We start from the raw sequence: 12500 nt of genomic DNA on the forward strand, positions 1-12500 counted from the left end.
GTAGGATAAGAAAAAAAAAGAGTTGCTCTCAATGTGCACGTGCATGCACTTGCCCGCAAATGCATACGCGCGTACGAAGGTACACACGAACGCACCAGCAACTACACATTTGGATGCAAATTGAGGAGAGAGGAACAGGGAAAGCGGTGATGACATGTGATATGGATGGGGTTGGGGAAGTTGAAGGCTTTTTTTTGCGGGGGTGGGGGGGTGTCTAAAATCACAATTGTGTATAGACGTTAAACAAACGAACACACACACACACACACACACACACACACACACACACACGCACGTACGCACACGTTTGTCTGAGTTTAAAGATAAGTCAACCAACTAGAATCTGCTAGTATATTATTTTGTTCAGCTACGTGAATCGAAATATCGACAAAAACAGATTCATTTTTCTCTCAGATTTTGACTTGTCAACAGTCATCTCTGCAGAATTAATGACGCAGAATTTTTTTTGTTGCCTTTTTTTTATTACAACGTCTCACTCTCTCCCCCCCCTCTCTCTCTCTGTGTGTGTGTGTGTGTGTGTGTGTGTGTGTGTGTGTGTGTGTGTGTGTGTGTGTTTCGATCGCGGATGTGTGGAATACGTTCCAAAAACAACAGCGACGACCAAAAAAAAGTGCTTGCACTTTTGAAACTTACCGTTGAAATGAATCTTGATGATTACAGCAAGAAACCATAGTGATGAAGAAAAAGAAACAACATGATTTAAAAACAAAACAACAACAACTCCAAAAGCAAGAGAGACAATGAAGCAAATACTAGCCTAAAGATTAGAACTTTGCGAACAATGTTGGAAGACCAGACGACATTCACACGCAAAGCCATGACTTTTTCTGTAGTTGTTGTTGTTTCTGATAGAAGCCGGATTCCAGATTTTCGTTTATCTATCTGTTTTTTTGTCAAATTCCTTTTCTTTGTTTCATTCCTGTCTTTTTTGGGGGGGGTGGGGGTGGGGGGTTGGGTGGTGGTGGTAGGGGGGTATTTCTGGGTTTTAACACCCATGGAAAACCTATCGGCATGTCTTTTAACTCTCTCCATACGAACGGCGAAAGAGACGACGTTAACAGCGTTTCACCCAAATTACCATCATCAAAATATTACAAGCGGAAGGCTCTTATACTGAGGAGGTGAATGTTAACAAAGAATACCACAATTCTGACGACGGAAGCTAAAGGTTGGGTCATTCAGACACCCACTGGACATCCGAGGGGTCTGTGTAGAGGAGAAGAGAGGACTGGCCGTACTGAGTGAGTTAAAGTTTCAACACGTTACTCTCTCCCTTGTGTTTACCTGTGGGAAGGATGATCGTTTCAAAATCAGTGGGGAGGGGGCATGGGGGGGGGGGAGGAGGGGGGAGAGATAAAGAAAAGAAGAAAAGAAAAGAAAGAAAGGAAAACAACAACAACAACAACAAAAAAGACATGCAGACGTATGCTTCAAAACAATTTGATTATTTATTACAATTCTTGTTGTTGTCACTGTTCATGACGCTTGTCCAACCACCAGTTGAGCAGTTCTCTTATATACAACTACCGTGGTGAAGAAAAGAGCGATAAACGAAAACTACACACACACCCCACCGCCCTAAAAAAAAAAAAAAAAAACAAAAAAACAACAACAAAAAAGCAAAAAAATAAACGAGCAAGCAAACCAAACAAAACCAACCAAACAAAATACAATCAATAGTTTTTGTGTTAGGACAGACAGACAGACAAACAGACAGACATGCGCACACTCAAACGTACACACACACACACGCACACGGGAGAGAGAGAGAGAGAGGGACGGGGGTAAAGAGACAACATAGACAGAGAGAGAGACAGAGATAGAAGGAGAGACAGACAGACAAAGAGAGGGAGTTGAGGGAGAGGAAGGGGGGGGGGGAAGAAAGACAGACAGAACAAACTGAGAGACAGACAGACAGACAGACAGAAAGAGATGCATAGATAACAGGTAGCAGCAAGATAAGGAGAGGGAGCTGGCACAGCGAAATGAGAAGCGGAAGAGAGGGGACAGGGGAATAGGGGATCCGTGGAAGAGGGGTGTGGTGGTGATGAGATGAGGGGGTGGGTGGGTGGGGGGGACGGGGGGGGTGGGGGTGGGGGGTGGGCTGGTCGTTTCTTCCAGCACTTTCAGACGGAATCGATTCACACCAAGAGGACAACTTGATGACATTGATGGCCAAAAAAGAAAAAAAAAAAAAAGAGGAACCACCCCATCATCCTAACCCACCTCTCACTCTCCCCCCCCCCCCCCACTACCCCGGACCTTTCCCACCCATAGAAACCCACCCACACCCACACCCACACCCCATCCTGTGCTTGTTCCCGGATCCAGCAGTAAAGTTTACTCTCCCAAAAACATCTACCTCGTCTCTCCCCCCCCCCCCACCCCGTCCATTCACCCACCCCTTCACCCTCTGCTCGTCTGTGTGTGTGTGTGTGTGTGTGTGTGTGTGTGCGTGTGTGTGTGTGTCTTTCTGTCTCTCTCTCTCCCTCTCTCTCCTGCTTCCTTTCCATTCAACTCATGTCTGAGGGCAAATCTCCTCCAATCAGACTTGGCGTTGTCATGTTTTTCACGTACATGACACCAGAGTGGGGGAGAGAAAGAGAGATGAGGGGGAGATAGAGAAAGAGGGTAGGAGCAAGAGAGAGAGAGAGAGAGAGAGGGGGAGACAGAGAGAGGGAGAGAAGAAAGAGAGTAATAGAGGGAGGGGGGAGAAAGAGAGAGAGCGGGAGTGCGTGCCTGTGTTTGTGCGTTTCCTTGTGTGTGAATATGAATTGTTAGTGTTTCAGTGTGTGTGTGTGTGTGTGTGTGTGTGTGTGTGTGTGTGTGTGTGTGTGTGTACTGCACGTGCAAAATATTGTCCATTGTTGTGCGTTTTTTTATTCAGCGCGCGCGCTCGCTTGTGTGTGTGTGTGTGTGTGTGTGTGTGTGTGTGTGTGTGTGTGTGTGTGTTGAGGGAATGCTGTTTCTTTTCTGTTCTTTTTTATGTTGATTTATGTAATTTTATTTCTGGAACCAAGAGTTGAATTTCCGTCTGTTACATTTCTCTTCTTCCTTCTGTCTGTCTGTCTACATATCTATCTATCTGTCTGTCTACATATCTGTTTGTTTGTCTATTGATCTATCTATACATATTACCCTCTCTCTTGTATATACATATTTACATTTGTACATAAACATTTTACCTCTGAAACATTTTACCTCTGTAAGAAAACCAATCCATGTACCCTTACCCCTCCTCCACCCCCTCTTTTCACTTAATTCCCCCTCTCCCCCCCCATCTTCAACACCCCACACACCCCATCAACCACACCCTGCCCCCTCGCTCTGAAGTGTTTGCGAGGCTGGAGCCACAGCGGATATTGAGTGGTGCCCCTGATGGATTAAGAAGATCATCGATTCCTTTTCTTTTCGATTTTTTTTGGGGGTGTGGGGGTGGGGGTGAGGGGTGGGGGTGGGGACAATGGGGGACCAGTCCATTCCACTCCTCACCCTGCATCTCCCCTCCCACCCCTTTTTCCCCACCGTTATTCGCTTGTTTCACCCACGAAAAAGATTTTTTTTTTTTTAAATGCAAATAAGAGTAAAAATAGAAAACTAGAATTCGACGTTGGATAGGGGAGGGAGACAGAGACCAAGCAAGCGGCTTGCTGACCAGAATAGTATCAATATCAGTATCAGTAGCTCAAGGAGGCGTCACTGCGTTCGGACAAATCCATATACGCTACACCGCATCATACACGTAAAAAGCCCAGCAGCGTAACCCAAGGCGCTTAGTCAGGCCTTGAGAAAAAATAAATAAAAAAAATGATAAGAAATGAGAACTGTTGTGCTGGCTTCGGATGGACAGGGCTGGACCTGAAGAATGAAGAAAAAGAAAGAGGAAAAGAATAGTGGCATGGGAGTAGCCAGTGGTCAGTAACAGCAGCAGCAGCAAGTCACAAAAGTGTCACCCCCAACCCTCTCAATTGAGCGCATGCCCTGGCTCAGCTCTCCATATGTCCACTGATTTGGGCAGTCGACTGTCAGACATCGTGACGACATGGCCAACCCATCTGGCTTCGGCCTTGTGTAGGAGGGTGCAGACACTGTGGGTGCTAGCCCGCTTCAGGACCTCCATGTCTGGGACTTTGTCCTGCCATCGTAAGTGGAGAAGTCTGCTGAGGCAGTTCAAGTGGAAGTGGATGAGCTGCTTAGCGTGTCTGCTGTTGTAGACAGTCCATGCCTCGCTGACAAAGAGAAGAGGTGGTGAGTAACACTGCTCGGCAGACTTTCAGTTTGGTTCGAAAGCTAATGTCCTCTTCGCTCCACTTACATTCTTACACAGTCTCCCAAAATCGACAATGGCTTTTGGACGGGCACCCTAGCCGAATGGTTAAAGCGTTGGACTTTCGATCTGAGGGTCCCGGGTTCGAATCACGGTGACGGCGCCTGGTGGGTAATGGGTGGAGATTTTTACGATCTCCCAGGTCAGCATATGTGCAGACATGCTAGTGCCTGAACCCCCTTCGTGTGTATACGCAAGCATAAGATCAAATACGCACGTTAAAGATCCTGTAATCCATGTCAGCGTTCGGTGGGTTATGGAAACAAGAACATACCCAGCATTCACACCCCCGAAAGCGGAGTATGGCTGCATACATGGCGGGGTAAAAACGGTCATACACGTAAAAAGCCCACTCGCGTATATACGAGTGAACGTGGGAGTTGAAGCCCACGTACGCAGAAGAAGAAGAAGACAATGGCTTTTGCAGTTTTGTTGATGATCTCTGTATCGATGTTCACTGCTCATGAAAAATACAGGACAAGGATTTGTGGTTCTTTCTTTTGTATTGTAGTTTTGGTGCTAGTTGGTTATGTTAGGAAAGAAGGTCTTTGGTCTTTGCTTGCAATTACATTGACATAAATTGTGGTATTGGTCCCTCAAACCCCTCTCCACATAACCCCACCAGAATTCTGCCCCCCTTCAGTGAATAAATAACATAGTCTCTTCCTCCCCTTTCTCTCTCTCTCTCTCTCTCTCTCTCTCTCTCTCTCTATCTATCTATCTACGATGGTGGCGGGGGCCCGATGGCAACAATCACGTTTTCCTGTAGCCATTGCGGAAACTTGTATGCGATGCCGCAACAGAGGAGAGAGAGAGAGAGAGAGAGAGAGAGAGAGAGAGAGAGAGGTAGGGAGAGACTGACTCTTGGAAACTTCACTATCATGAGCCAAAAAGCCCATGTGGGGGTGGATTATGGAGTCTTTCTTACAGTCCTTCGACTTCAAAGTTTTAAATGAACGATATTAAGAAAGCGAAATGTTTATTGTCCAAAAGCCAGCAGTCCAGCATGCACCAGATACATACAAGAGGGAGGAGAAGTCGGAGGAGGACGTGGTGGTGGTGGGGGGGGGTGGTGGAGGGGGGGATACAGGGAACCTGTTGTGTGTGTGAGGGAGGGGGGTCAGTGAGCGTGGATGATGTGTAAGATGTGTTTGGAGTGAGTGGGGAAGGCGGTTGAGGGGGGTGGATGATGTGTAGGATGTGTTTGGAGTGAGTGGGGAAGGCGGTTGAGGGGGGTGGATTATGTGTAGGATGTGTTTGGAGTGAGTGGGGAAGGCGGGTGAGGGGGGTGGATTATGTGTAGGATGTGTTTGGAGTGAGTGGGGAAGGCGGTTGAGGTGGGGGGGGGGGATTATGTGTAGGATGTGTTTGGAGTGAGTGGGGAAGGCGGTTGAGGGGGGGGGGGGATTATGTGTAGGATGTGTTTGGAGTGAGTGGGGAAGGCGGTTGAGGTGGGGGGGGGGGGAGTGGATTATGTGTAGGATGTGTTTGGAGTGAGTGGGGAAGGCGGTTGAGGGGTGGGGTGGATTATGTGTAGGATGTGTTTGGGGTGAGTGGGGAAGGCGGTTGAGGGGGGCGGGGGGTGGATTATGTGTAGGATGTGTTTGGAGTGAGTGGGGAAGGCGGTTGAGGTGGGGGGGGGGGATTATGTTGTGTTTGGAGTGAGTGGGGAAGGCGGTTGAGGGGGGGGGGGGGTTGGATTATGTGTAGGATGTGTTTGGAGTGAGTGGGGAAGGCGGTCGAGGGGGGGGGGGTGGATTATGTGTAGGATGTGTTTGGAGTGAGTGGGGAAGGCGGTTGAGGGGGGGGGGGGTGGATTATGTGTAGGATGTGTTTGGAGTGAGTGGGGAAGGCGGTTGAGGGGGGGGGGATTATGTGTAGGATGTGTTTGGAGTGAGTGGGGAAGGCGGTTGAGGGGGGCGGGGGTGGGGGGTTGGATTATGTGTAGGATGTGTTTGGAGTGAGTGGGGAAGGCGGTTGAGGGGGTGGGGATGGATTATGTGTAGGATGTGTTTGGAGTGAGTGGGGAAGGCGGTTGAGGTGTGGGGGGTGGGGTGGATTATGTGTAGGATGTGTTTGGAGTGAGTGGGGAAGGCGGTTGAGGTGGGGGGGGGGGGGTGGATTATGTGTAGGATGTATTTGGGGTGAGTGGGGAAGGCGGTTGAGGGGGGTGGATGATGTGTAGGATGTGTTTGGAGTGAGTGGGGAAGGCGGTTGAGGTGGGGGGGGGGGTGGATTATGTGTAGGATGTGTTTGGAGTGAGTGGGGAAGGCGGTTGAGGTGGGGGGTGGATGATGTGTAGGATGTGTTTGGAGTGAGTGGGGAAGGCGGTTGAGGGGGGGGGGGTGGATGATGTGTAGGATGTGTTTGGAGTGAGTGGGGAAGGCGGTTGAGGGGGGGGGGATTTTGTGTAGGATGTGTTTGGAGTGAGTGGGGAAGGCGGTTGAGGTTGGGGGTGGGGTGGGGGGTGGATTATGTGTAGGATGTGTTTGGAGTGAGTGGGGAAGGCGGTTGAGGGGGGGGGGGTGGATTATGTGTAGGATGTGTTTGGAGTGAGTGGGGAAGGCGGTTGAGGTGGGGGGGGGGGGTGGATTATGTGTAGGATGTGTTTGGAGTGAGTGGGGAAGGCGGTTGAGGTTGGGGGTGGGTTGGGGGGTGGATTATGTGTAGGATGTGTTTGGAGTGAGTGGGGAAGGCGGTTGAGGGGGGGGGGTGGATTATGTGTAGGATGTGTTTGGAGTGAGTGGGGAAGGCGGTTGAGGGGGGGGGGATGATTTGTAAGATGTGTGGGGCAGCGGAAATGGAGAGGGAGGTTTCACACGAGCGCGCGTGTGTGCATTTGTGTGCCTGCGTGACAGTGTGTGTGATCTGTGTGATCTGTGTGTGTGTGTGTGTGTGTGTGTGTGTGTCACTGTTTGTGCCTCTGTTTGTGTATTTGTGAGTTCGTGCGTGTGCATCTGAAGGTTAGGTGAGATGGTGACCCGCAATATTTCCCTTGTGAGCAGTAATGGTCTATGTCTCTGTCTGTCACTATCTCTCTGTTTGTCTCTCTGTCTCTGTCGCTGTCTCTGTTTGTCTCTCTCTCTCTCTCTCTCTCTCTGCCCTCTCTCTCTGTGTGCCTCTCATTTTCCCCCTCTGAGTGTTCTTGTGTTCTCAATGCGCATACATAACAACACACACACACACGCCGAGTGCGCGCGCGCAAACACACACACACACACACACACACACACACACACACACACACACACATCAGGCAGCCTGTGGCAGCAGCGGACCCGAGTATCGATAAACTGGTGTGTGTGTGTGGTGTGAGCGTATACGTGTATCTGTGTGTGTGTGTGCGTGTATGTGTGTGTATGTGCGCGTGTGTGTGTGAGTGAGATAGCCTGTGTGGATATGTGTGCGTGTGTGTGCGTGCGCGCGCGCGCGCGCGCGCGTGTGTGTGTGTGTGTGTGTGTGTGTGCGTGCGTACGTGCGTGCGTATCGTTCTTTAATTTAGCGTCTTATTTGTGCGTGTGAGCGTGTGTGTGTGTGTGTGTGTGTGTGTGTGTGTGTGTGTGTGTGTGCCCGCTAGCCTTGCTGGGAAGTCAAGCCCCGTCTACGCAAACGATTTTCTGGCTGCAGTGCCAGAGGATGGATGAAGGGAGGAGTAGGGGGGGAGGGGGGAAGGGGGAGGGGTTGGGGTTTCCCACGACTTAAGGAGGAAGGGAGTGGGAGATAGAGAAATGGGGTGGGGGTGGGGGTGGAGGGAGTAGAGATCTCTCACACGACACGCACGACAGGTAAAGAGGGGGACTTGCTGGTATCGGAGAAGGTAGAAGGACCCTCCCTTCGCTTCTCTCTGCCTTGCCTGCTCGACCTCTCTCTGTCTCTCTCTTGCTGCCTCTGCCGCCGCCGCTGCTGCTGCTGCTGCTGTTGTTGACACCTGACTGAAGGATGCTGAGTGAGGCTGGCTGCGGCTAGCACGAGGACACACACTTCCACAACCGAGGACACTGCTCTCTCTCTCCCTCTCTCTCTCTCCCTCTCTCTCTGTGGAGCTCTCGTTCCTCTCTCCCACCACCCCTCCTTCCTTTATCTCCCTCCCTCCCTCCATCACTGAGGTTCAACATAGCAGACCGGGAAATTTGAATCACCACTACCATTCGGACCAGCGCTGTTGAACTCGCGGGGAGGAGTGAGCAGGCTGTAAGCCAGGAGTTCCTAAAGTGAACAGCTTGTGCGAAACCGATTGCGTGAACATTTCCAGCGTGCGTGTGTGCTCTGGACCTTGCCTTTGCTGTTTTGTTGATCTTTCCTCTGTGTGTGTGTGTGTGCGCGCATGTGTGGTGTTTCTCCTTTGCCATGAATAATTGCTGTCCCATGTGACGATTTGGTTGTTGTTGTGTGGGTGTGTGTATCGACGGTGGGGAGCAGGCGACGTTACGTCTCTGTGTGAGTGAGTGTGTGTGTGCCGTGTGTTTTTCTCTCATGAATAGTGGAAGAAAATGAACTCGTAGGGCGGTGAAAGAAATCCTGCACACTGGATTGATTGGGTTGGTTTGTGGCTCCGTGTGTGTGTGTGCTTGTGGTGGAGTTTCTTATGAAGATGTTGGGATTTCTTTTTTAAATGACGCCTTTCTGGGAGTATGGTTCCAGACGGTTGAATACATCAAGAACATTTTAATCAGAAAATGAAATTGATTCTGGCATGTGCACGACAGAAAAAATGTATAGGAAAGAATAGTTTTGCACAGAACCAGGATACAGAGTTGTAGGTGATATTCATCGATGAGTTCAATGCAACCGAAGAAAAGTAAACAAGCGTGAGATAACAGAAGCAGTATGTCTGCATGTATATGTGTGTGTGTTATTCACTGATTTACGAAGAGAGCTGAATTCCCAGACCTGAATTAACTGCACGCAGGCTGTATGATACAACACACGTTATGGGAGCTGCTATTTATTGATCGCTGCAAGCAAGAACAAGAGAAACATACAGTTTACGTATGATGAGACCCAAAGAAGCAGAGTGGATGTGATGGTTACAGACTGACTGGCGAAGGTGAAGTTTGGACGGAGGCAGCGAGCTGGCTTTGTGATACAGCATATTTATTGATTGGTGCAAACACGAAAAACGCATACACAGATTATGCCGAGACTGAAACTGTAAGAGTGTGTGCTTGTGGTTTCACTGGTTGGCTGTCGAAAATCTACCAGCTGAAGTTAAGAGGAAAGCAGAACACAAACTGAATGATAACAGATTGATTACTTTTTACTTGTTGTTGTTGCAAACAAGTAAAAGAGAAACACACGCATTGATACGTCTACTGAAAACGCACAGACAGTGCATGAGCATGTTAGCGTTTCGCTGCTCGACAAACTGCAGAGGTATCAACAGAAGTTTGTGAAACGATAGAAGGAGAAGCAGCGAGCAGGCTGATTGATACAACTTACGTATTTGATTGCTCGCCAACAACAGAAACGCACAAATTCGAAGAACTGCAAAAGCGTGTTGAGTTGACTGACAAAAAAAAAAAAAAAAAGAAAAGAAAAGAAGATACCAGCTGGAGTATGTTCAGAGGCGGACGCAGCAGGCAAGCAGAGAGTTAAAAAAACCGATTTGTTTGATTTCTAGCAAACAAGAAAAACACACAGACTGTGATAAACTGCAAAAGCGAGTAGCCTTGATTGACGACGAAAAAGATACCAGCTGAAGTTCTGTAGACGAATGCCAGAAGGGTTGCAGGCAGTCAGACAGGCAAGCGGACAGAGAGAGAGGGATAGGGCGGTGGGAGGATAGTGTGTGTGTGATATATTGATCGACCAGTTCCGACCTGTGTGTGTGTGTGTGTGTGTGTGTGTGTCCTCGCCTTTCTCGTGTCATTGACTGAGCCTGAACTTGACCCCCACAGTGAGTCAGGCACGTGGTGTATGTGTGTGTTGTGTGGCGCCTGACAGGCGGCGGTGTGGTTCTGGACCCAGTCACTGACTGAATGGAGGGGGAAACACATAGACTACGCTCGTTTTCAAGGCAGCCAGTCTTGTTATTGTTATCATTGTGAGAAATGGGATTGTTATTATTTCATCGATACCAGTTTCTTGTATGTGAGCGACGGCCCGACTTGTGATTGATGTGTATACAACAAGCATCAGCATTCGTCATCCTCCTCTCTTCTTCCACTGATTGAAGAATGAAACGAAACGTATCTGACTCACCACGTCAATGAGTAATTGTCAGCGTGATGCTCGTTACATTGATATCAACTGGCTGGACTTGTGATTGATACAGCACCATCACCTCATCTCTTCCCCATCAGTGATTGATTAAGCGCATCTGACCCACTACGTCAATGTGAGTGTATATATTTTTTCTTGATATATTTCGTTGTGGCAGGCGTTTGTGACTGTGCGCTTCAGTCTTGTGTGTATGCAAAACAAAACAAGCCACTGTTCTTTGTTCTTTTTTCTTCTTCTTTTTCCTTCGTTATTATTTTCTTTTTTTTTAAATAGTAGTTTCGAACTGGGCGGAGTAATTAACTACTAAGAACACTTTCTGCTTCCCGTGGTGGATGATTTTTCAACTCTTCATTCAACACGTGCTGTCTCTATAACTGCTGATGCTGAATGTTTTATTTAACAGAAAAGCTTTATCGTATAGACAAAATAAAGTGTGTAAATGAATATAGATGGTAAACCATACCCAGTTCTTTCTTCTAAATGCTGGATGCGGTTAACCCCTGACCGCTTTCAGGAACTCCAGTTGGATAAGACGCTGCACTTATCCACTGAACGTTGGAAGTGCTTAATTCCTTAACGCTTTTTAGGGACATTTAGTTGTGTTAGACATTGGGCCGTGTGTCGTCTTCAGACAATCTTGGTGAACATGGTCAAATCTGGGACACGCTCAGGGCTTTTCTCAGCTGTGCCGTACACTGCAGCTTGGTGTTAAGTCTTCTACAACGTCAGAACATGGTTTACTCCTGAATGATTTTCCTTAGAGACCTTTTGCTACTGCAGGACACGGCAGTTGGGTGTCTGGATGCTGGACATTGTGAATCCGTGAAGCGTTTTAGGGAACTTTTTTTCAGCGTCTTCTAAAACACATTGGAACCGTATTTAACCTGTCCCTGAGAGTTCTGTTATTTCAGGACCTTGGTTCCATCAGAGACAGACACTGCACTCGGGGTATCTTGCCATATAACGCTGGATATTTCCTGGAGGCTGAAAAGTTTAGGGAACTTTTGCTACAGCACCTTCGAAATCACATTGGAAGGGGTTTCATTCATGAACGCTTTGCTGTTGTTATAAGGATATTTCCTCCACCACAGACACTGCACTCGAATTGGGTGTCATTCCCCAAAAAACAACGCTGGTCATTGCTAACGCAGGGAAACAAACATTCCAGGGACCTTTTTCTTCAGCATCTCCTACACCATTGAAGCAGCACCAGCCCTTGAACACTTGGTTATTGATAAAGACGTTGGGCTCCAAACCAGAGACACAAACACACTTTGCTTGTTGGAGGGGAAGGCGTGTCTTTTTGGAACAGCACATCACGCTTGGGACATAGTTGCTGATGTTGTTGGCTGCTTTTTTTTAAAATTATTTTTTAACAAACTTCCGGGAGGAGTTTAAGGGACAAGGCGCCCGCCACTAACCCCAATCTTCTTGCTGTCGGGAGCGGTTAATGGGTTTGAATGAAAATAGCGCCCAAACTCAGCCCTGTCAAGGCCCGCACTGTGCAGGGGGCTGACATGCATCACTTCTCAGAGTGAGTAATAACAAATAATTCTCTCTGTTTGCTTTCCTACCGTGGACATCTACCTGTCTGTATTGTATTATGTAGTCTGTGCAGTCATCTCTGCGGTGTTTATCAAAGTGTCAGTCGTGGAACAGTATACATGTGTGCATTTGTATCGTATACATCGTTATCTCAGAGTAGTATAGCTACACACCCAGTCATGTATACGTATACGCATGCGTTATATTTTAAATCGTAGTTTAGAATAGTGTAGTTCCTCATCGAAAATGTTCACGTGTAATAAATACATCATATGCCCCGCCACCCCACCCCTCTCTCTTCTCCTCCTTGTAATGTATGCGCATAATAACTGCAGTTCCTGGTGATGTATATTATATATTTACAGTATGATATGTAAGTATGAAG

The 12500-nt window shown here is 48.1% G+C and overlaps 1 protein-coding gene across 2 annotated transcripts in view; it reads left to right on the forward strand.

Annotated features, from left to right (window-relative positions):
• The window catches only part of LOC143292945 (innexin unc-9-like), a 280472-nt gene that overhangs the window by 164752 nt on the left and 103220 nt on the right, over window positions 1-12500 (forward strand). Inside the window, exon 1 of one of the 2 annotated variants that reach the window (XM_076603662.1) lies at window positions 9847-10685. The exons of the other annotated variant lie outside the window; for it this stretch is intronic. Coding sequence (XP_076459777.1) covers window positions 10684-10685 — 2 coding nt within the window. The 5' untranslated portion in view covers window positions 9847-10683. Of the gene's footprint in view, window positions 1-9846; window positions 10686-12500 lie in introns of those variants that run through there. 2 annotated transcript variants of the gene reach the window in all.

This window comes from Babylonia areolata, chromosome 18, assembly GCF_041734735.1.
Source record: "Babylonia areolata isolate BAREFJ2019XMU chromosome 18, ASM4173473v1, whole genome shotgun sequence".
In the NCBI taxonomy this organism is placed as follows: Eukaryota; Metazoa; Mollusca; class Gastropoda; order Neogastropoda; family Buccinidae; genus Babylonia; species Babylonia areolata.